The 23,891-nt window shown below is 53.5% G+C and overlaps 3 protein-coding genes across 4 annotated transcripts; 2 read left to right on the top strand and 1 right to left on the bottom strand.

Annotated features, from left to right (window-relative positions):
- Nucleotides 1-1,450: 1,450 nt before the first annotated feature.
- On the bottom strand, nt 1,451-8,953 carry PARP3 (poly(ADP-ribose) polymerase family member 3). The gene is given in 13 exon segments (XM_060022620.1): nt 1,451-3,435; nt 3,877-4,032; nt 5,224-5,401; nt 5,647-5,733; nt 5,958-6,092; nt 6,330-6,556; nt 6,861-6,975; nt 6,977-7,009; nt 7,183-7,367; nt 7,607-7,736; nt 8,113-8,180; nt 8,183-8,290; nt 8,932-8,953. Coding segments are annotated over 12 exon segments (1,590 nt in total). The 5' UTR covers nt 8,289-8,290; nt 8,932-8,953; the 3' UTR covers nt 1,451-3,265.
- Nucleotides 8,954-9,711: 758 nt separating this feature from the next.
- On the top strand, nt 9,712-17,189 carry RRP9 (ribosomal RNA processing 9, U3 small nucleolar RNA binding protein). Of its 2 annotated transcripts, none has more exons than XM_060021465.1 (15): nt 9,712-9,840; nt 10,111-10,193; nt 12,741-12,850; nt 13,244-13,311; nt 13,395-13,436; nt 13,751-13,829; nt 14,464-14,588; nt 14,671-14,763; nt 15,161-15,261; nt 15,346-15,480; nt 15,573-15,635; nt 15,859-16,004; nt 16,087-16,166; nt 16,834-16,907; nt 17,020-17,189. In XM_060021465.1, exons 1-15 carry the CDS (start codon nt 9,754-9,756, stop codon nt 17,111-17,113), a joined length of 1,380 nt encoding a protein of 459 aa, XP_059877448.1. In that variant the 5' UTR covers nt 9,712-9,753; the 3' UTR covers nt 17,114-17,189. The 2 variants fall into 2 exon arrangements, with proteins under 2 accessions (XP_059877448.1, XP_059877447.1); XM_060021464.1 differs by having other exon boundaries at nt 13,703-13,829.
- Nucleotides 17,190-20,706: 3,517 nt separating this feature from the next.
- LOC132432906 (IQ domain-containing protein F1-like) lies at nt 20,707-23,280 on the top strand. The gene is given in 4 exon segments (XM_060023778.1): nt 20,707-20,715; nt 21,735-21,848; nt 21,983-22,045; nt 22,834-23,280. Coding segments are annotated over 4 exon segments (633 nt in total).
- Nucleotides 23,281-23,891: the final 611 nt, after the last annotated feature.

The raw sequence follows: 23,891 nt of genomic DNA, 5'->3' as shown, positions 1-23,891 counted from the left end.
AGGGACTTCCCTGGTGGTGCAGTGGTTAGGAATCTGCCTGCCAATGCAGGGGACACGGGTTCGAGCCCTGGTCTGGGAAGATCCCACATGCCGTGAAGCAACTAAGCCCATGTGCCCACAAATACTGAGCCTGCGCTCTAGAGCCCATGAGCCACAACAACTAACTACTGACCCCACATGCCACAACTACTGAAGCCCGCGCGCCTAGAGCCCATGCTTCGCAACGAGAAGCCACCACAGTGAGGGGCACGCATGCTGCAACGAAGAGTAGCCCCCACTCGCTGCAACTAGAGAAAGCCCGCGCGCAGCAACAAAGACCCAACGCAGCCAAAAATAAATTAATTAAATAAATAAAAACAAAACAAGGGCTTCTCTGGTGGTGCAGTGGTTGAGAATCCGCCTGCCATTGCAGGGGATATAGGTTCAAGCCCTGGTCCAGGAAGATCCCACATGCTGTGAAGCAACTAAGCCCATGTGCCACAACTACTGAGTCCGCACACCACAACTACTGAGCCTGTGTGCCATAACTACCGAAGCCCGCATGCCTAGAGCCCGTGCTCCACAACAAGAGAAGCCACCGCAATGAGAAGCTCGCTCACCACAACGAAAAGTAGCCCCCGCTCACCGCAACTAAAGAAAGCCCGCGTGCAGCAATGAAGACCCAATGCAGCCAAAAATAAATAAATAAAATAAATAAATTTATTAAAAACAAAAAAAACACTTTGCGACCTCCCTGGCGGTCCAGTGGTTAAGACTACATGCTTCCACTGCAGGGGGTGTGGGTTTGATCCCTGGCTGGGGAAGATCCTGCATGCCGCGCGGCCAAAAAAAAAAAAACCACACACACAAAACACTTTGTAGTTCGTCTGTTTTTGTTTTTTGTTTTTTTTCCAAAGAAATGCAGGAAGGATAAACCAGAAACTACAGCAGGTGGGTGGGCATGGAGTGAGAGGGCTAGGAGGACACTCTTCTGAGCATAGATTTGGATAGATTGGACTTTTGAGGACCATGTTAATGCTCTACATGTTGAAAAAAATAAATCAACAAAGATGAGAAAAACCCTAAAAGTGAATATAAATAGAAGCAAATGAACCTACCAGCATTTCAAATGAATAGTATAACCACACTGAAGGGAAATAAATAACTAATCCAAGTAACATTTGAACCTGTGTTCAAATTGTTGCTTTGACCATTGACCCTCAGTCTAAAGACAAAAAGATAATCTTGAATGATTCAGTAAATCTTGAGCTCTAATTAGAAAGTTTGTTTTTCACAATGGTATTGGGTGTAGCAATTCTGAAACTGCTTTTTGTGTGGGATTGAGCAAATAAGTAAATATACTGATGTTGATGAGAACCAAAGTTCTGACAGTTGGAGAAGGGAGTAAAATCATGGATATGGGGAAGAATGGAGAGACCATATGGTGTTGGATTGGAATTGGAGAAACAAACACAGATAGATGTGTTTATTTACATATACATATTTCCTAGCCCTCTCTGCTACTGGGACTGAAAAGCAATGACACCCAGTACCAAAGAGCATACCTACTGCCCAGATCTTGGATTCTAAATACCGTTTCCTGCTCTAGGGAACCAGGGCTCCTTGGAGAAATGGCTGATTCTAGGTTTGTGCAAGATGAGCCTGGAACATCGTGTGATACCAGAACATAAGGAAGTGCTCATAAAATGATGTAGACACAGGAGTCAGCTTAAAGGACCTTCTGCTGGCCAAAGCTGGGACAATTTGAGGATCAAAATAATAACAGTAATGGATTATAACCCATTGCATAAAATAGGAACCCACAAATCCATACTGATAATAAACAAAGGGGGCTATTATTAATAAATATAGAAGAAATGATGGAATTAAATTATTTAACTATCATTTGCAACCATCTTAGCAAAAATTGATTCAAGTCATTGATTTCAGGTAAAAATCATCATTGGATTTTAAAGCTAGTGGGTGAAAGTTGATGAGGAATGGAACATTTACACCTCAAAATATTTCCCCACAGATTACTGATTAATTAAAAATGGGGGAAATGGTAACTTCCCAGTGGAGAAACCTGGTGGACACGACCTTGAGCAACCAAATTTACATCACCAAGAATGGGACATGTCCCTCCTGATACAGTGCACCGAGGACACAGCATTCATGTAATGTTCCTGCCCAAACTGCAATGCCTGAATCTAATCACTGCAAAACATCAGACAAACCCGAACTGAGAGACAGTCTATAAAACAACTGGCCTGTACTCTTCAGTAGTGTCAAGAGTGTCTAAGTTATGAAGGAAAAAAAAAAAGGCTGAAGAATGGTTTCAGATGAAAGGAGACCAAAGAGACACGACAACTAAATGTGGTGTGTGACACTGCACTGGACCCTGACCTGCTGTCTAGCATCTGCACCCCTTGTTTGTGGACAGGGTAGCCTGGGGTGATAACTAGCATTCTTTCATGACAGCAGAGCTGCACCCCTTGCAGATATTCTCAATTCATTTATGATATTCACATAGAAGACACACATGGGTGTTTGGTGCCAAGACACAAGGAATGCTTGATTTGCCTGGCCACGTCTGGGCTAAAGGACAGAATCACCAGGTGGGTCCCCACATGACCAACAGTTCTGAGTTGATGGGGACGGTCCCTTTTGGAGGCTCAATGATCAGAGGAGGCCAGTCGTTGCAGTGACCAATGTAGACTGACCAGGGTGGGTGGGAGTGTGTGTACAACCCACGTCCTCCGTGTGAGTGGTCACTCCCTGGAGTGGGGCTGGAACTGCTATGTGGTGTGGTGGGTCACTGTGGAAAGCAAGAAGGCCCAGGCCTGGTGCAGCTTTGGCACAGGCAGAGGTCAGGGGGGTGAGCCAATACAATGTGCACTTGCCTGTGCATGTCTGAAGTTCAGCCCACCTCGGTGATCACGCCTCTCTCGGATGGACAGTCTGGGCCAGGGTGGATGGCCCGGGGGGTTGTGGGACCCGCCCACTCTCAGCCTGTGCCCCTCTAACTACACAGGCTTGAATAGGCTGCTGTATCCGTGTCCCAGTAATAATGCCAATCCATCACACCCATCACCTTAGGAGACGAGACTGAGGCCACAGCCATGCCAGGACCACAAGGATTAGAGGGAGAGGGGATCACTGTCTGGACACAGGAGGGAGATTTGAGAGCAAGAAGGGGTGATGTGGGGGCACCAGGGATGGGAGGAAGATTGAGGATGATGGTCTAGCTCCTGGCGGTGGACGGGAGGCGGGTCGGGCAGACAGCTCAGAGGCGAACCTCCAGCAGGTAGCATAGGCGGCACTGACTCTCCTGGTAGATGAGATACTCACTCTGGAAGAAGCTGGAGCTGCTGAACTCTGGGCAGGGCATGGGCTGGCCCTGGGGCACCACCACTTGCTGGCCATCCAGCTCTAGCTTGGTGTCCTGGGTTGGAACTGCAGGGCACAGCAAGGGCCATGAATGACCCAAGGGTCACTGGTCCTTGGCTTTACCGGTAAGTCCTACCCCCTGTGCTCTCTACTTCTACCACAGGGAGTGCCCACTCATTCCCACCTTGCCAAACTCCAAACCGCTGCATAGGCTGGGCCTTCTGCCTGGAATCTCCTCCCCCATTTCTCTGCCTGGGAAATGCCTGCTCATCTTTCAATGCTCAGTCAATGACACCTCTTCTTTGAAGCTCTCCTGGATGCCCAGGAAAGATTTGTTGAATCAGTGAATGTTTGTTGAATGATAAAGTGAATGACTGCATTGAAGAATCCTGCTTCTTTTCGTCCTTCCTCACAAGCCCCTTCCTTGCTCACCTCCTCCCTGAAAGCATCCTGCTCTATCTCAGCCTCACCTCTATCCTTAGGCCTGTCCAGCTTCATGGGATTCACCAGGCTCTGTGTGGCCACGGGTAATGACACTGTCGAAGCCAGGGGGGTGCTGCTTCAAGCTGGGCTCATAGACGGTGATGCGGTACTCTCTGCGCACTGCCACCTCACCCAGGAACATGTAGCCAATGTCATGGGCCCCGCAGGACATGCCAGTAACTGGGGGACACAGGGAGGCTCAGGGTAGGCAGACCGGCTCTCTGCCTGACTCCCTGGGCTCCTCTCTGCTGCACTGTTATCTCCTTTGGCTTTGCTGCCCCGGCCCAGAAAAGTACCCATCTTTCTTCCGTCCTTCCTCCAACCATTTCTCCAGGCCCCTTGTCCTGGCTGTGCTCCCTCCCCACTCTCTCCTCCATTGCTCAACTCCCAGAGTCCAGGCGTCTGCCACCCTCACCAAGGTCAGTAATGGCCTTCCAGTGACCATATCTGGGGTGGGGGCTTTTCAGGCCTGCTCTGCTGATTTTGCCACGGCATCCTTCACCCTCTACCCTGAGACCCCCTTGCAATGCTCTCCTGAGGCCACCCTCCACTTCTTCTTAGGCTCCTCTGCCCTCCTAGTGGACGCCTTGGCCTTGAGCAACCTTCAGCTCCATCTGCACTTGGGTGAATCCTCCGACCTTGGTCTCTTGAGTGGCGGAGGGCAGTGGTCTCCAATAATGAGGTCAACCTGGGCTGAGAAGCCAGTAGGGGCAGGTCACCTCAGTGAGGACACCCCTGGACAGAAACTTGGGGGTCATTAGAGACACCCTCGACCCTTTCCCACAATGCTGCCCATCCCACCTCCCACATACTCCTCTCATGGATTCTCTCCTCCGCCTCCATTGCCCTGGGCTGGGGGCCCATCACATTTGGCCTGGATGGGAACACAGCCTTCCTGCAGCCTCTGGCCTTTGCCACCCTCCCAACGGCTGCAGCCACGTTCAACTGTACTCCCCATCACTTTCTGAATAAGGCTCGCTTGATCCTCCTGGGCCCCCAAGCCCCACACCCACACTAGGCATTTGCTCTAAGCTTTGTCATCAGGCCGTGCCTGGAGGTGCTGACCTGCCGCAGCCTCCCAGGCTTCGTGCCACTCCCTGGCTGCTTTACCTTGAAGGCTCCTCTTTCACCCCCTCCCAGGTCAGGTTGGCACACTCATCCCATCTGCATCGCCTTCTCCAGGAAGCTGTCGCTGACCAGCAGATGCCTCCTTTGAGTCCCCCAACCCCCAGGATGCCCCACAGAGCTCTCTAGTCAGTAACTATCCGAGGGGTCCTCTCCTGGATCCACTGCAGGTGGGACAAGTAATGGGCCCCATGCTCCTTAGTGTCCCCATACCCACTCAGGGCTTGGCTCTGAGGGACACCTCACCATAGCCATCTGACTTGCTGTTCTCCGAGGCAAAGTAGATGCCTTTGCCAACACGGCCACCAGAATGTGGCCTGATGCGAAGCCCACTGGTGAGGATGGCGGCCACCACAGCCACGTTGGTGCCGTGCCACAGTAGCTTCCGATTACCCAGCTTGTCGTGGGCCTGGAACTGATCTCCCTAGGGGGGGAGATGGGAACCAGGAGAGTCATGCCACCCAAGCTCAGGTGTTTCTATCTGCCATCAGAGGGTATGACCAAGGCCAAGGGTTCCCTAGTCACTCACATACTCATGCACACATGCACAAGACCTAGGCCTGGTGGAAACTGGTCAGAGTTTCTCAGCCAACTCGCTAAAGGGAAGATAAGCCAAGATCATCTCCCTAAGGGACAAGGTAGTGATGGTGGGGAGGGAATCTTCCTCACCTCCCCTTCTCGGTTCACTCTCCAACTATGTTGAAGAGCAGGGCAACTGTACTTGCTGCCAGTCTTTTCCAAGCAGGGATGTATCACCTGCGGGGAGAGAAGAAACTGGGTGCCAAGAGCAAGAAATGTATGGACTAACCTCCACTTGTCCCCTGCAGTTCCAGAGCTCTCCTCAGGCCCTGGAGACACAGCGAGAGAAGGCCCTAGGAAAGGGATTCTTCTGGGCACCTGGAGGGCAGACAGGCAAGGGGCCAGTGCCCACTGCTAGCTCGGCTCCTCTGTGGGGACCGGCCCACCTTGTACTCAGGCACCTTTGGGTCCAGCAGCTGGAGCTGGCACTTGAGGAGCTGGTAATCTCGGTCCAGTGGGTGTGGCACCTCCTCCACTTTCTTTGTCTCCTCGGGGGCTGCCTGCAGGGTCTGGGCCAGCTCGATGTCTGCCAGCACCTAAGGGGATGGGCACTGGCAGCTTGTGTGTCCCCTTGACCCTGGGCCTCCCCTCCCCCTCCCACATAAATAGGACCATGGCCACCCCACCTTATTCAGCCCCACCCCATCTATCTGTCTGTCCTTCCCCTCCCTGTCCTTCGGCCTGCCCATCGCAGTCGATCTATCTGTCCCCCATCTCCCTTGCCCCATCTATCTGTTTGGTAACCCCACTGCCTGCAACCTGCCAACCCTCACCAGCAGCATATCCTTCTTGGGCTGCAGAAGTTCCGGGGAGTTGATGGGTGGCGGCTGGCTACGGCCGAAGTTGTGGGGAATGATGGTGTAGAAGTGGGAGGACAGCTCCTCCAGGCTGAGACCACGACCTGCGGGGGCTTTCAGGGCCGCCTCCACTGCCTCCAAGGCCTCCAAACCCCGGGAAATCTGCTGCTTGCTCAACTTCCCCAGTGGCATCTTCTTCACATCTGGGGGGATGGGGAGAGTGGGGAGTCAGGCCCACAGCCCTGCCACCCCCAGACCCCTGCTACCCTTCCTGGCTCCTCCCCCCTCACCCAGGTTCATGATAGCCATGGCATTCTTTTTTTTTTTTTTTTTTTTTGCGGTATGCGGGTCTCTCACTGTTGTGGCCTCTCCCGTTGCGGGGCACAGGCTGCGGACGCGCAGGCTCAGCGGCCATGGCTCACGGGCCCAGCCGCTCCGTGGCATGTGGGATCTTCCTGGACCAGGGCACGAACCTGTGTCCCCTGCATAGGCAGGCGGACTCTCAACCACTGCGCCACCAGGGAAGCCCAGCCATGGCATTCTTGAACATGTCCTTGCTGAAGATGTTGGTGATGAGCTTCTGTGTGGCTGCGTCCAGGGAGCAGGGCTGCACTTGCTGAACCACGAACTACGGTCCTCACTGGGCCTCCGTCTACCTAGGGGTAGAGGGCCCACCTGGGCAGGAGCAGCTGGGCAGGGCACCTGCACCTAGAGCAGGGCCTGGCCAGACCGAGGCCAGAGAGGAAGGCCTGTGCCTGAGAGTATACAGCTGGGCAGTGGCTGTCCCTTCCCTCGGCCCAGGCCCACCCTCCCTCTCTGGCCACTTCACCTTCACCATGGCTTCCTGGGCCTCATCCTCTCTCTGTACTTTGATAAGTGTATACTTGCTGGGGTGGGCCACAAAGTGGTCCCGCTCTGCCCAGCTGTTCTTGGTCTCGTCCCGAAACTTCTTTTCAAAGTCCTTCTGTGCATCCGCCAGTGACATGAAGCGGCTAAGTTGTGACTGGCCCACCTCTCCCGGCAAGCAACAGCTTTCAGAGGTGTGCCTACCACAGTGCCCGCCGTAAATGTTTGCTGGCCTCTACTGTGCAGGCCCTGTGCCGAGCGCCCCTGGATGTCAGAGGTGGGGCAGGGCACAGTCAGAGGCTGTGGCCTTTTGGCCTGAGTAAGCTGTGGGGACCCCGGGAAGCAGGGGCCATGCGTTGAGCAGGGATAGGTGGGGAGGATGTGGGCACAGGGTGGGTGAGTGGTACTCACCACGCGCCCCCAGCGGTTCCAGCAGATAAAGCAGTCACCTTCTTCCAGCAGCTGGATGATGTAGAACTTGTTTTTGTTGCTCCCAGTGTTGGTCTGGTTCAGGGTACAGTTGTAGTCTTCATGCACCTGTGGCCAGAGTGGGTGCGTGGAGGGCAGGCTGGCTCCGGCCGCCCCTGAGTGGGATGGGGTACCTGGCTGCACGCTGACAGGAATCACACTGCACTGGGGTGTCAGAGGAGGCCCTGTCTGGGAACCCTGCCTTAAGTGTCGTTGGGGGAAGACTGAGCAGCTCAGGGGCCTGTCCTGGGGTCTGAAGAGCAGACATGACCCACCTGGATCTGATGGGATATAGCCCTGCCTGACCTTTGGGGTCTTGGAAGAACACAGTTTACTTGGGAGCCTTGAGCTATTTAGCCAGAGCCAAGGGGGAGGGGAGGAGGTCTGAGTGTACTTGTACCCAAGAGGGAGCAGGCACTGGGACTGGCTGGGGACTACAGCTTACCTGGGTCCTAGGGTTGCAGCTGAGTGGGCACAGGGGGTCCACTTAGGCTATGCGCTTCTCTGTGGGTGGAGGGCCTCGGCAGTGGAGCGGAAACTGTCCTCCTCTTGTGCCCCCTGACGCCCCTTCTTCTTCTCAGGACCCTCACGCTGTACCTGGGGCTTGCGCTTTGGAGCCATGGCTGTTCTAGGGCACAGAGGGGGTCCTCAGGCATCCATGACATTTGCGTCCCACCTGGCTGGCACAGCACTAACTTGCCCCACCCTGAGATTGCCCTTTGGTGACCTCCCTCTGCCTCCATTTCCCCACTCCCGGTCCCTGACCAAAACCGGCTCTCTGCACCCCAGATACACCCCTTTCTCCAGTCACCAGGGCCAGGCCAGGCCCCTGTCCAGTCTGCCCAGTCTGGCCAAGGAAGAGGGGCTCTCCACCCTCTATGGCTCTTTTGTGTGTTCTGAGGTTGAAGGGAAAGTGAAAGGAGAATCTGCCCCCTCCCATTTCTGGGCTCCTCTCCCCAGAGCACTCTCTGCTCCTCCCCCATCTCAGCTAACTTGGACCTGGCATGGTTGCTGGGCTGAGTCACCCCAGCTATGGAGGAGAGTGGGCAGTGGCTCCCGGGGGGCTAGCACTCCTAAGGCCAGATCTGTCTCTCCAAAGATTAGGACCCAATAGCGCAGAAACCCTTCCCAGCAGGTTCAAGAGTTCTGGGGTGCCAGCCTCCGTCCCAGACCAGTGGCATTGAACTGCCAGAGGGCAAGGGTCAGTCACACCCGCCCTGCCCTGCCCTGTGGAGGGCTGTGGGAGAGGCCATAGAGCACTCACCTAAGAGAAGCAGGGACCTGGGAGAGGTTGTGGCCACCAGGTCAGTAACTCCCAGGCAGTCCTAGTTCTAACAACCTCTCGTAAGCCTTAGGGGAGCAGGGAAGAAGTGGGTGTGGGTAGGATTCCAGCTATTTGGCCACCAGTCTGGTGAGTCAGAGGCTGGGCAGGACGAGGCGGGCAGGCAGCCTGTCCCATGGATGGGTGGACACTTGATCCGGACACAGCCAAGGCCCAGGGGACTGACGCGCCCTTAGAGCTGCTCATCTGGCCTGAGGCATGCAATACGTATCCACCGGTTGTCCAGTGACCTTGGCCCCAGGTGCGGGCATTGCCTTCTCCCGGGGACTGCCGGATCCCTCTCCCCCGCCCCGGTTATTTGGAGTCAGACTCTCTCACCCTGGCCCCCGCCCCTGACGGGGACGAGTCACGTTCCAGGAAAAGGAATCCCGCGTCTCTGGCGCCCCCCAGCGTCCAAGGAGAGCAAACACAGAGACGGTGTCGGGGTCCGACCCCTCTTCATACGTCAGTCACCGGCAGGGCGCACGCGCCGCAGCCGTTGGCCGGAAGCGCCAGGGAGAGGCTTGCTTCCTACTGGAGCCGGGCGCGGGAGCCTATAGGAGTCCTAGGAGGCGTGGCCACAGACATTTATCCTATGGGCGCTTGGGGGCGAGACAGAACCTACCCAAGGGCCCAATGGAGCTGTGGGAGGCGGGGCCCACCAGGCGGTGGGAGCCTATCTTGGCTTGGAGTCTTGTGGGACGGCCCGGGTTCAGCCGCCACGTGAGTTCGCCAGGAGCCGCCGCAACACACACGGTGGGCAGCATGTCGGCGACTGGGGCGGTTCGAAAGAGGGGAAAGCCGGCCTCGGGGGCCGGGGCTGGTGCGGGGGCCGGCAAGTTGCGGCGAAAGGTGAGCACGGCGCTTTGGCGGGCCGGGGTCCATCCTATGTTACTGGGCCATTATCCCCATCCGGGGGTCCCGGCACCGGACCCCTCGACCCCGGGACCCCAGCTGGAGTCAGCTTCGTCCCGTTCTCCGCGCGCCAAATACTGAAAAATCCTTTCACTTGAGCCGGGGGCTACCGCCTTTCCCAGTGACTCTCGAGGGACCCTAAGGGGCCCTTGGTCGAGCCGGGGTGGTCGGGACCCCTGACCAAAGAAAGTATTATATAATTCCTAGGGCGACTCTTCTGGGGACAAGGGCAAGTCCAAGGGTGGCGGCAAGATGAATGAGGAGATCTCCAGCGACTCGGAGACTGAGAGGTGAGCTCTTTTTTTCCACCTAGTAGAAAAGAACACTGGGGCCCATTTGTGTATGGAAGGAGTACTCAATGACGGGGGCTAGAGCTGGGCCTAGAACCCAGGACTCTGACCCTTGATTCTCAGATCTTGATTCTTTCCTCCACTTTTTGACCCTGAGAACTGTCATTTCCTTCACTGCAGGGGCGGTCTCTGTGTGGGGAGGACCCCCAGTCCTAATGGGAGACCAGTGAGACCTTCTTTCATGACAGGGAGCTGAACTCCAGGCAAGGGGAGAGGGATGCAAGAAATGCTTGCTAGTTCTTCATTCTGTTCTCCCACAATTTCACAGTTGTTGAGAGTGCCAGGCACTAGTTTCACTGTTGAGAGAACAGAGATGAGCAGGCAGGTGAAGACGGAATGTGTTGTGGTGGGATGTGTATCTTAGAGCTGCGTGTTGTCGGAACAGAGAAGGGGAGTTTAAATGGGGCCTGGAGAGATGAGGAGGGGTTCCTCATGGAGAGATAGGGAAGGCATTCAGGGACCAGAGAAAAGTCTGGGGGCTAAGTGGGCTAGATGGGAGATGAAGAGGATGGGAGGTAGGCAGTGGGTGCATCTGGACTGTGGAGGGCTTTGCGTACCTCCTCCATTGTGCAGGTGATGGGGGTGGAGTATGTTGCAGAGTTCAGAGGGGGCTGGCAAGGTATCAGGCCTGACCCTGTGGCATGGAAGCTGTCATATCAGAGAATCCCGGTGCCTTCCTTAAGAGTTGGCTTTAGAAATTCTAATTCTAAAAGTTGAGTACATGTTGGCCTTAACCTGCTCACAGATTTAATATATACTTTTTGTAGTCTTAAGGTTACTGTGGGTGTGTGCCAGGCCCTGTGCTAAGCACTTTTAAATATTTTTAAAATGTATTGTGAAATGTATCAGCTACAGAAGAGTTAACGAAATGTAATTGTACCATAAAGAGTAATGATGAAATGATGAACCTCTGTGCACCCACCAGAACTAGACCATTCGTAGAAACTTAGAAGCCCCAACTGCCATTCCTGACTTAAGTTAATCATTTCTTTGGTTTCCTTCCTTCCTTTTTCTTCTTTTTTTTCCTTTTCCCTTTTCTGATTCAGGTATAACTTACATACAGTAATATTTACCTTTCTTAGTGTACTGTTCTGTGAGTTGTGACAGTCGCATATAGTCGTGTAACTACCACCACTGTAAAGATATAGAAGGGTTTTACCACCCACCAAAATCCCCCATGGCTCCTTTGCAGTCAATTCCCACCCCACTCCAACCAGTAACTGCTGTCCCTAGAATTTTGCCTTTTCCAGAATGTTATTTGAGTGGAATTACAATGGTTGTATACTTGCTTTGATTTTCTTTAGAGTTCTGTCTTCTATGTGTGAACCCGAAACAATAGATTGATTCCTTGGGTAAACTGAGTAGAAGTTAAGACCCTGGTGTATGAGGGAAGGGCAGCACCAACCCTGTTGGCTGAAGACTTGCTGCGCACTGGGTACTAACCGGTCTCAGGAGCATGGTCAGGCCTTGGCTTCCTTGAGAATTTACAAGGTCGTTTCTGGGGAAGTTGTGGGCAAGGTCATGGATGAGTCTAGGAAACAATTGGGCTACCTGACAGCGACTAGGTATCTACAGGCACTTGATCAGAGGGAACGGGCTGCCCTGGGTTTTCTGCTTCTGAGTTCCCGTGACTTACCTCCAGCTCCCAGGAGCAAGTCAAAGTAGGACTTATCTTGAGTGAGGGGCATGGAGGGGAAAGCAGGGACTTCACTAGCACAAGGTCAAGCCAGGCCCAGTTAAGCTTCACCTGGAATCCCATCCTCAGGGTAGAGGATGGTGCCTTGGCAGTGAGGATGGGGCGTTGATAGTCCCAACACATCTGCCTCTTGGTTCCTTGCATCAGATCTGGGCTGGCTGCTCCCCTGTGTCTGGGGGGTCGTTGTTGTTCTGAGATCTACCGTTTCTGCTTTACATGTTGGATCTTCTGTTTCCTGTCTCCCGTGCCTTCCCCATTCTTAGCTTACTCTCTTGTTCAGGGAGCACATCCTCCATCCTTAAAAGGAGAAAGGACCACTTTTGTGGCACCTTGTACATCTGATATGTTTTCATTTATCATTAATGGTTTAACTGGCATGCCATTCCAGTGGTTAGCGTTTTATTCCGAATTTTGTACGTGCAGCTCCTTTGTTTTCTCCTCTCAGTGTTGCTGTTGAGGCTTCTGGAGTCATTTTGATTCCTGACCCTTTGTATACGGTCTGATTTTTCTTGGAAGCCTGTAGAACCTTCTCTTTCCCTCCAGAGTTGAGAGATTTCCCAGTGATCTCTTTGGGTTTGGGGTCTGTTTTCACCCTTACGTTGGGCCCTGGGTGGGCCCTTTCAGTTTGGTAAGTCACATCTTTCAGTTTTCTGTGTGTGAGACCATTGGCCATGAGGGCTGGCAGGGATGGGGGTGTCAAGTGGCTGGGGAAGCAGCGAGGAGCACGGTCCTAGTGGCCAGAGGAGCGGGCCGAGCCCTCCTGCTCACAGCCTAGTTCCTCCTGCTCACAGCCTAGTTCCCAGGAGGAATGAGGAGGAGGAGGTGGAGGAGCTGGAGGAGACCGCACAGGAGAAGAAGCTGCGCTTGGCCAAGCTCTACCTTGAGCAGCTCAAGCAGCAAGGTGAGCCTGTGGACTGGGCAGGTGAGGGGCGGGGCCTATGCCTGAGTCTGCCTGCTGTGGCCCCAGCCACCTGGTGGGTGACTGATGCACGTAGCCGGTGGGCTGCTGGGGCTGCTGCTGCTGGCGGCCCTGTGGGAGGGTGGCTAGGAGCTCTAATGGATCTTCTGGGGTGGGCCAGGCCTTCAGGGGGCTTCAGACTGATCTGATAAGTAAAGGCAGGGGGTGGGCAGGAGACCATCCAGCCCTCCCTCCCCTTTGGCTGAGGTGGCCTGAACTTCCATGGGACACAGCCCAAATGTTCAGGGCCCAGGACTGAGGTGGTGGGTGGGGATGGGAAGGGAAAAGTGGGGTGTTGTTGGCCTGGGTTTACTTGGCTTGGTCTGTCCTACACAGAGGAGGAGAAGGCCGAGGCCCGCGAATTTGAGGAGGACCAGGTGGCAGGGAGGCTGAAGGAGGACGTGGTGAGTGTGGAGGGAGGGTGGTGGGAGGGAAGGGATGGGGCTGGTCCTGCTCCTGGGATCTCACCCCTCTCCTCTCCATGCAGCTCGAGCAGAGAGGCAGGCTGCAGAAGTCGGTGGCAAAGGAGGTGAGCAGACAGGGCACTTTGGTGTCAGATTGGAGGGAATCACCTGGGTTGGTGGGCAGATGGCCCAACTGGGGACTCAGGCTGTGGGGTGTTTGCTCTGGAACATAGTGGGCACTTGGGCAGACAGGGTCAGGTAATGGTCTGGTCTTGGCAGCCCTGGGTCCGGTTTTCCTTCTGGGCAGTGTGGTGGGAAAGGATGGCATGTGTGTGTGTGGAGGGGGGCCTTCCTGCCCCTAGTTGCAGTGACCCGGTCCCTGCCTGCCTAGATCCAGGCCCCAGACCCTGCTGACATTCGAATCTTACGGGGCCACCAGCTGTCCATCACATGTTTGGTTATCACCCCTGACGACCTGGCCATCTTTTCTGCCGCCAAAGACTGCACCATTATTAAGTGTGAGTGAGTGCCTGCGTGGGGGTGCAGCTGTGAGGGATCATCTGGGCCAGCTGGTCTGGGGAGGAAGAAATAATCAGGGAAAACTGAGACCCGACGGGGGAAGCTTCCGGAGACAGGTTTGCTTCCAAAGAGGTGTTCTCTGGATGACAGTGGAAGCTTCTGCCCAGGAGTGGGACTTGTGAGCTCCCTGTCAATGTCATTGGAGATGATGGAGTGGAGGCAGGATGATGATTTAATGGGAGTTGATGCTTCAGTTGGGCAGTTGGACTAGAGGACAGCTGAGGCTCTGTGCAGTCCTGGGATTGAGTTCCTGGTCCTCCTGGGTTCCTGGCCTTTGACCACTGAGGGCTGTCCTCATCCACCCATAGTAGTAACAGGAAGAGCTCGTACCATCAGTCCCAAGCACTTTCCTGTCCCTTTTCTTCTGGGCTTCATGGCTGCTCTTTGGGATTATTGTCACCACTTAACAGATGAGGAAACTGAGGTGACTTGTCCAGGGGCTCACAGTGGCTAAACCAGATCTTCTGACCTGAGGCCAGGAGTTTTTCCATGGTGCCACGCTGCCCTTGAGGGGGGTTGCCAGACAGTCCTGCCTTGTGTCCCAGTAGCATCTCTCTTCCCCCTTGGTGTCAGGGAGTGTGGAAAGTGGACGGAAGCTTCATGTGATCCCTCGAGCCAAGAAGGGTGCCGAGGGGCAGCCCTCCGGCCATAGTAGCCACGTCCTCTGCATGGCCATCTCCTCCGATGGCAAGTACCTGGTAAGGCAGGATTGGCCCCGGGAGTAGGTGAGAGGTGTGGGCACATGGTGGGTGCCCATGGCCATTGCCCTTGTCTCCATAGGCCTCGGGTGACCGCAGCAAGCTCATTCTCATTTGGGAGGCCCAGAGCTGCCAGCACCTGTACACCTTCACGGGACACCGGGACGCCGTGTCGGTGAGAAGCTGGGCCTCCTTTAGTGGACGTTTCTCGAGCACCCGAGTGGGCCAGGCATGGTACTGGGATCCAGGGAATGGTGTGAAAGAGGCAGTGGGTCCCCATCCTCAGGGAACCTGCACTTTGGTGAACAGGACAGAAACAGGGTGAAGCAATAGGGAAGAGCTGGGGGAGACTGAGTCGAGCTTGCCTAGGGAGAGGGAGGCCTGAGAAGTCTGTACTTGCTTGAGGGCAGGCAAGTGTGCCCCTGGCTCCACGTAGAGCCCCACAGCGCTCTTGATGGGGGCTGGCTTCCTGTGCCACGTGACCTGCTTTTCAGGACGTCCTCCCTGGGCCTGACCTCTGTCTCTCCTGCTGTAGTCCAGATTCCTTTTGCCCTCTTTCCATGCACCCTTAGGGGCTGGCATTCCGCAGAGGCACCCACCAGCTCTACAGCACGTCCCACGACCGCTCTGTGAAGGTGTGGAATGTGGCGGAGAACTCCTACGTGGAGACGCTGTGAGTATGCGCAGACAGAGGGCACGCGGATGTGTGCGTGCAGGTTCACGGGTGACCCCATCCTCCCTCTGTCTCCCTCTCCAGCTTCGGGCACCAGGATGCTGTGGCTGCACTGGATGCTCTGAGCAGGGAGTGCTGCGTGACCGCCGGGGGCCGGGACGGGACCGTGCGTGTGTGGAAGATCCCCGAGGAGTCCCAGCTTGTCTTCTACGGCCACCAGTAAGGCGGCCTGCTGCACCGGGCATTGAGGGGGCCACCCGCATAGGCTGGGGGTGAGGTTGGGCCACGCCCCTCATGGTGCCTTTCTCCAGGGGCTCCATTGACAGCATCCAGCTCATCAACGAGGAGCACATGGTGTCGGGTGCAGACGATGGGTAAGTGCTGCCTTCTACCACTGCCACTGCCCCTGGACTTGCCGCGTAGAATCCTCCTGCTCGGGAGCTGTAGTAGCCCCTTTCCATAGATGAGGACATTGAGGCAAAGAGCGCAGGGGACCTGGTCTGCTTCCTGTGGCTGGTGTGCACTTGGTCCCTTCCTGCCGTGTGGCCCTTCTGCCCTGCCCCTGGCCCCCTCACTGACGGTGCTCCCTGTCCACAGTTCTGTAGCCTTGTGGGGCCTCTCTAAGAAGCGGCCACTTGCCCTGCAGCGTGAGGCCCATGGGCTGCGGGGGGAGCTGGGCTTGGAGCAGCCCTTCTGGGTGTCATCGGTGGCAGCCCTGCTCAACACGGACCTCGTGGCCACAGGTGGGTGCCCTGTGTGGCAGAAAGGAGGGGATCTCAGGGTGGGCTGGTGAGGGGGGTGCTCACTGTCTTCCCTGTCCCCCAGGCTCTCACAGCAACTCTGTGCGGCTCTGGCAATGCGGGGAGGGCTTCCGGCAGCTTGACCTTCTCTGCGACATCCCCCTGGTGAGTGAGGCTTGAATACCCAGCCTGTCTTTACCACACTCCCAAGGCCCGTTACAGTGTTTTCCTGCCAGAAGGGCGGTTCCTCAGAGCAGGGCCAGCTATGATTTCTCTTTCTAGCCCCAGCTCCTAGCACAGGGCCTGCAGGAACCCTCCCTTCTTCCTCTCCCTTCCCCGCCTCCACTCCCCTCCTGTCGTAGGCCCTGTCCTGGTTACTGGGGTACAAGGCAGGGAAGTGTGGGCAAAGGCATTGGAGGGCCTGGCCCTGTGATGGGATCTGCATGACTGGTGCCAGACTGAATGCCAGGCTAGGGTGTGTGGACTTGGTGCAACCTAGGGCAGAGTGGCAGGATCTGTCAGTGACTTCTAGTGACAGTTCAGGGCTTGGGTCAATGGTGATGGTCATGGAGTCTCCAGAGCCAGGACCAGGAGCCAGGCCCTACTTGGTGTACACCATCTCCTTCATCCCCACAAACTCTCTGCGAGGCCTGTGCTCTACTTTCCCCATCTCACAGAGGTGGATGCTGAGGCCCTGAGGGGTAGAGGGCTGGCCCAGGTGGCAGGACGCAGAGCAGGGGTTTAACCCAGGCTGGGCCTTTGACTGTGATGCTGGGGCTGTGGTGAGGGATCTGGTCTCACATCTTACTGCCTTGTCCCTCCCTCTTCTCAGGTGGGCTTTATCAATAGCCTCAAGTTCTCCAGTGCTGGGGACTTCCTGGTGGCCGGGGTAGGGCAGGAGCACAGGTATGAGGCACTTCTGGAGGGGTGCGGGTGGGGCAAATGGCATAGGGTGGGTGGCTGGGTGGGAATGGGGTGGGGCTGGGCCCGCCCTCAGCTGCTCCTCTCGCCCCTGCAGGCTTGGCCGGTGGTGGCGGATCAAAGAGGCCCGGAACTCCGTCTGCATCATCCCTCTCCACAGGGCCCCCAGGCCCCCTACTGCTGGCTCCTGACTCTCTCATCCCCTTTATTTAAGTTCTTCCCAGGCCATCCCCTGCCTTCTTTGTATTAAAAGCCTCCTCTTCTGGGCCTTGTCTCCTCTAGCTTCTTGACTGGGGAGGGCAGGGGGATGGCAGGGGATGGCTTAGTAAAGGCCTGGGGGCTTTATCCTTTCCAGCGAATTTGGGGATGGAGCCCTCAGCTGGCTTCTGGCTCCTAGACCCTGAGTATCCTCTACGACTTTGTTAGGCCAGCTTTCCACCCAGTGCTCCGGGCTGGTTGGGGTCAGAAGCTGCTGATCCCTCAGCTAAGAAGCTGTGGCTGTTCAGTGTGTGTAAGGGCTGGCTGTGGGGTCTGAGGACTGAAAGAAAGACAGTTAGACCTACAAGTCAGGCTGATCTGCACCACCCAGGCCAGGTTAGGAAGCTTTAGGAGCTAGACTGCCCTTGGGGTGAGGGTCCGGGTGGAGGTGGGACCCTGCATTGCTCACTGCTTGGGGACAGTGTCAGAAGTGGGAATAGCTCTGCCCTTGGTCTAAATGACAGCCAGGCTGCATGATTCCTCACAACAGTGACCCTGCCAGGTTAATGTGTTCTCCTGATTCCACCAACTGGATAATTCAGCTTCTGCCATGGAGTTAAGTAAAGAGGAGGTGGAGAGGCTGATTGGAGAGGCAGCAGTGCAGGGAAGTGTCCTCTTCAATGGAAAATGAGCAAGGTGTGTTAAGGATCGGCTCTGAACTTTCCCTTAATGCCTTGGGCCCAACAGCTGAGCCTACGGTTCTCAAGCGGCAGCGTGGTCCCCTTGGGGGAGGAAGCTACAGGGCTTCCCTCCTGCTCCCCTGCTCATGAGGCCTCCCCCTTGGACAGACCTGCTCCTACTTCATTCTCCTGGGGCCAGAAGGGTCAGGTTCAGATTGAACCCCTGAAAACCCTGTTGTGGATCAGAGGATGTTACTAGAATTCACTCCTTATGTCCCGCCTTAAATAGAGCTCAACAACAGCATACACATACCTCTTGAATAATATTGCAAGTAACACAGAAATGCCCCTTAATACACAAACCCCTTTTCCATTAGCACATTCCCAGGGAGAAAGGAAAGTTTGAAAATAAATGCTTTTGGAATTGAAACTGAAAATAATCCCTCTTACAGCTTCTAGTCTCAGCCTTGGTCAGCTGAGACTTCTGCTGTAGTTGGGCTCTTCCTTCCTCCCAAGCAGTGGGAAGTCATGAGAGGGTTGAAAGCAGAAAAGTAATAGGATCTGGTTCACAATAAAAAGAAAAAACAAGTCACTGCTCTGTAGAGAATTAATTAGTAAATGTTTGGGGGAAGAAGGGCATCCACTTAGGAAGCTATAGTAAATAGCAGGTGAGAGGTGATGGTGGTGTGAGAGGGCCAGCAGAAGTGGGGAGGCAGAGCTATGGTTGGGTTGTGTTTGGAGGTGACGCCAACAGATCTTGCTGATCTGTTAATTGTGGGATGAGATGAATGTGGCACCACAGACAGTGTGACATTTACCAAGATGAGAAAGACCAGGTGGAGAAAGCAGGATGAGAAGGATCAGCAGTTTAGTCTGCAGTGTCTAGTAGATGTAGGGAAGTTGAGTAGGCAATGAGCTCACTGCTGTATGTTTTATAACATATGAAGCCATGTGATTCTGAGGTGCAGAATTACACCTCCCACCTCACACTCCAGTGGTCTCAAGTGCTCTCCTGTCTTCTCCCCTGATGGACTCAAGGCCACAATTAGATGGGTGAGGGGCAGCCACTGTAGCAGCTCTTAGCTCTGTTCGTAGCTCTGAACCATGCAAAAGACACTAGGTGGGGCCCTCCCCATCTCTGCCTGTTCCTGTCCTCTGAAGACCCCCCTGGTCATCATGAGGCCTTGGTACCCTCTCAGAGTCACAGCCCCAGGGGTCACTGAGGTGCATTTCTTACTCCTTTCAAAACACTGAGGTGAGCAGCATGACTGAGGGGTGGGGAGGAACTGAGAGAACAGCCGGTAGGGTTCAAAACATCAAAGGGATGCGGGTCCTACTAACCACTTTGTGGACCCCATCAGGAAGCCCACCACAAGCCACTTAGGATACCTCACCTCCAGATCCCGCAACTGGCATACAGGCACCCCCAATCTACCCAGAAAACTACTGGAATAAGAAAATTTAGCAAGCAGGCAAGATACCTATGGTATTGTGTGCAAGTATCTGTGAATATACTAAAAAACACTGAACTGTGCACTTTAAGGGGGTGAATTGTATGACATGTGAATTATATTCCAACAAAGCTGTTTATAAATAAAAATCAAAAGCACCCCCGAGGGTTTCCCTGGTGGCGCAGTGGTTGAGAGTCCGCCTGCTGATGCAGGGGACACGGGTTCGTGCCCCGGTCCGGGAAGATGCCACATGCCGCGGAGCGGCTGGGCCCATGTCCCATGGCCGCTAAGCCTGCACGTCCAGAGCCTGTGCTCCGCAACGGGAGAGACCACAACAGTGAGAGGCCCGCGTACCCAAAAAAAAAAAAAAAAGCACCCCCGAAACTGAAAGATTCAAGGGCAATATACAAAAATCAACTGTATGAGCAGTTGGGGAATTCTTGATATAGAAGTGCAAAGTTGAAGGATTTACATTATCTGATTTCAAGACTTACTGTCTTGAAAAACTATAAAGTTACAGTAATCAGGACAGGTGGTGTTAGAGTAAGAACAGACAAACAGATCAATGATACAGAATAGAGAAGCCAGAAATAGACTCACATTTACACAGTCTATTGATTTTTTTAATGTACCAAGATAATTCAATGCAGAAAGGAAATACATTTTTCACTGGAAAAAAAATCTTGACCCCTATCTAACATCATAGCCAAAAAAAAAAAAAAAAAAAAATTAATTCAAGATGGATCACAGACCTAAACAAAAACTAAAGCTAAACCTATATAAAACTTCTAGAAGAAAACCCATGAGAATTATTTTGTGACCCTGGAGTCAACAAAGATTTCCTAGGACAGAGAAAGTGCTAAGTATAAAATATTGATAGACTGGACTTCATCCAAATTAAAACCATCTGTTCATCAAAAGACAGCATTTTAAAAAGTCACAGGCTAGGGAAAAGAATATTTACAATACATGTATCTGACAAAGGACTCATATCGAGTATAAGAACTTCTAGAACTCAGTAATAAAGACAAACAATCCAATAAAAGTGGACAAAAGGCTTAAACCAATACTTCATAAAAGAAGATATATGAATGGCCACTAAACACATGCTCCTCATAATTGGATCCATGAGCATTTGAGGACTGAAGGGAGAAATTAAAGTCCCTGCGCTCTAAGGGCACAGGAAAGATCCCACATATGGAGCCTGGGTAAACGAGGGGGCTGGGTCCCAAGATGGAGGCAGACTCAGACAGGAAAGAGGCCAGAGACTGGGGTGTTGGTGAATGTGGTGACCCTAGGGGCAGGGAGGGTGCTGGGGCTTTGAATGCCACCAGGACCTGCTCAGACTCAATCCAGTGGGCAGGGAGGAGCTGCCCCAGGGGCTGAGGAGCAGAGGGGTGACACCATCCAAGCAAAGGTTTTGAGGGTGTGCTGGGCAAGTGGCCTGGGGTGAGCATGATGGGGGTGAGCCTCCTTCTCCAACCCCGTTCTTCTCCACCATTCTTCTCACCCTCTACCAGAGTTTCACCCCAGAGGCTCTCAGTAGACCCCCTCAGGGAAGAGTGGGAAGGAGAGAAGAAAGGAGGGGTCAGTGAGGGTGTCAATGGGATCAGCCCTCTGAATATGCTCCCAGCCCCAGAGCCTGCTGGGGAAGGAAAGCACTGCTCGTCCTGGGGGCCTCACAGATTTCCCTGGTATTGTATGAATGGGTCAGCAATTCAACTCTTCTAAGGTAATCATTGGTAGCAGTTTGGTCTATATACCTTTCTCCCTCTTTACCTGCGTTTATAGCATACGTGTATAATTATATATCTTGACAGTTTTTTACCATCCCATCCAATGATATCATAATGATGTTCAGCTTTTTCACTTACAAATACATCTTGGGTATACCTTCTCATCAGTACACATGGATCAAATTCATTATTTTTCAACAGTTATGTTGTATTTTATAGTTTGAATGGACTATAAACCATTAAATCAACGCCCAATTTTACCAACTGGGGATATCACCAATGACTACCTTTATACACCTTTACATCAATGGGCCACTATTTCTGGTGTCTTGCTTTTGTAGCTAGGGCTTTGGCCATTTCCAGCAGAAAAGAATGGACAGCACTTCTGTCTTTTCTTTGGAGGGGGCTTAACTGTCGGGAGCCAGCCTGGTGCTTGAGTCATAACTGCCCTTATGACATCATAGGTCTCCCTCCCCCACTTTCTCTCCATGCCATGACTAGAGGAACACAGACCTGAGGGGATCTGAACCATCTACACCCAATCCATGTGGGACCAATGGTGAGTAAGAGAGAGACTGACACACTAGGCTTTTTTACGGATGTCCCCATAAATCTCTCGGGATGAGGGGATCTCCCTGACATCTGAATACTCTGGGAAGCCCTGTACGCTGGCGATGTGTGGGTTACTTAATGGAGAGGGAGGGAGAGCAGCCTCCCTCTTGCCTTTCCCCTAATTGCTGATTGCAGGAGAAGGACCAGCCCAAAACAATTAATGAACACACCAAAAATGAGCCTCAGCAGAATGAGCTGATCTTGAAATCTTTACCGCCAGCACCATTATCGAACTTAGAGAAGGCAGAGGCAGGAAGAGCCTGGACTTGGATGTCTCTGGTCTTTGTGTCCTAATGCTTGTGGCTAGTGTCTTTTGTATGTTCCAGAGCTAAGAACAGGAATAAACTCATTCTTGTCTGTCCTCTTTCCCCATATTTTTCTAGGCTAAACAAGAGAATATAGCTGCAACAAAGGGAGTAGATGATGCTAATAAGAGACTCAGAGCAGTATGATGCCCCCACCCAGATGACACGGGGCTGGGGGTGGGAATGTGGCAGTTGTGTTTGTGGAATGGAATGGCCAACATATGCGAAGCTGGGCTTAATCAATGGTGTGTGTGTGTGTGTGTGTGTGTGTGTGTGTGTGTGTGTGTGTGTGTGTGTGTGTGTGTGTGTGTGTGTGTGTATGTGTGTTTGAGCGTGTGCATGTATGTTTGCTTGCTAATTAAGATTTAAAGTTTGAAAGTCAAGAGAAGTGAAGATGGGGAAGAGATAAGAGGTAGAATTTTATGGGATGTGGGAACTTTTAATACTATGTTATCACAGAGGAAGAAAGCAGGTTGTAGATTGGAGCTGCAGTCAAGGATGAAAGAGCAGGATTAGAAGAGGAAGCCACTTCTCCAGTAGCTGAGTGGTGTCTGAAGGGAAGGATCATGGATCCTGGTCAGGCTCAGGTGGACTATGATAACCCTTTGATCATGGTATTCTTGCTCTAGGCTGGCCAACTTGACCCATGTAAAACTGGGTAGCCAGGACAGATATACTACCATTTTACAGATGGGAGCTCTGAGATTCAGAGGTCAATGTGATGTATCCATGTCCATTAACCAGAGTGGGGCAAAGAAAGGACACCTACCTACCTGGTCTTCTGGTTCCAGCCAGTGCCTTGCCCAGTGCTCTTGAGGTTCAGAAGAAGGGGTGATTGTTGATAGGGCATCAGGATCCCTTCCTGGCACACCCTGGGGCTGAAGTGGGTGGGGAATATCCTCCAAATGTCTCGTCTTTTTTCTTGTTAGATCCCAAGAACCCAAAACAGGCCTCCCATCAGTAATCCAGAAGTAGTAAAGATCCAGGCCTGGTGGCGGGGCACCCTGGTGTGCAGCACACTGCTGCACGTGGCTCTCAGAGTGTGGATCATTCAGGGCTGGTGGAGGCATAAGCTGGTGAAGCTGCATGAGAACAGGCAGCGGACAGCTCTGGAGAACTTTACACGGAAGAAGTGGGTAGCAGTCAGGCTGCAGTCCTGGGTCCGCATGTGGCGCATCTGTTGGCGCTACTGCCATTTGCTCAACGCTGCCTGCATCATCCAGGCCTACTGGAGATGCCACTCCTGCGCTTCCCAGGGTTTCATCAAGGGCCACTAGAGAGTCACGGCCAACCAGCTGCATCTCGAACTCGAGATCTTGCTGGGCTCAGGGCCTTGCATTGTGACAGAGTGTATTCCCCTTCCAATAAAGCAGTGAAGTGGTCTTTCCCCAGCTTCTCTCTGCTTGATAAGCTCCAGGAGGTCAGGGCCAATGATGGCAAATAGTTAGCATCTCATATGCTAGCTCTGAGGAATTGGCAGGGGTTGTCTGAGGAGGATGATTTTGAGCCACTGTCCAGACTGAGCAGAGACTGTGATTGATTAGCAACGTCTGACATAGGTAGGAAAGTTGGGGGTACAGATCTGCCATGCTGCCAACTCAGGGAGCATCACTCATGTTCAGTCTATGGAAATGGTGCCTCTCCCTAAGGCTGTGTATAATGGAAGCCTGGGGCAGGGGTGGGGTTGTTGCGCACAGCAGCACTTTTGCCAGGAATTCACTCACCAGGTCTAGTTGCTCTGGGTGTGATCTCCCAGCCACCCCCATGGCTGAGAGGAGCACACCCACCCCAAGCTCTTGATCCTGGCTCCTGTTGGTTCGTAAACTGGCCCCTGTACATGGAGGGCAAGAAAAGACCGAAGAAAGAGGCAGATTACCCCAGATTAGTAGGTGGCAGGTTTAGTAAGCAAGGGAACTTATTTACAAGACTTGTCTTGGGCGGCCACAGACAAGTAGATCTCCGTACTTGCTTGCCAGACTCTTGCAAG

Source organism: Delphinus delphis, chromosome 10 (genome assembly GCF_949987515.2).
Source record: "Delphinus delphis chromosome 10, mDelDel1.2, whole genome shotgun sequence".
NCBI classification, from domain to species: domain Eukaryota; kingdom Metazoa; phylum Chordata; class Mammalia; order Artiodactyla; family Delphinidae; genus Delphinus; species Delphinus delphis.
The sequence above is the reverse complement of the archived record's forward strand: the minus strand, read 5'-3'. Positions and strand labels throughout refer to the sequence as shown.

Excerpts from the sequence above, each read along its gene's own strand:
- RRP9 (XM_060021464.1), top strand. The coding sequence starts at position 9,754 with ATGTCGGCGACTGGGGCGGTTCGAAAGAGGGGAAAGCCGGCCTCGGGG. Across the intron at positions 9,841-10,110 it reads CCGGCAAGTTGCGGCGAAAG|GGCGACTCTTCTGGGGACAA; the intron begins GTGAGCACGGCG and ends TATAATTCCTAG. Across the intron at positions 15,636-15,858 it reads GTGTCGGGTGCAGACGATGG|TTCTGTAGCCTTGTGGGGCC; the intron begins GTAAGTGCTGCC and ends CCCTGTCCACAG.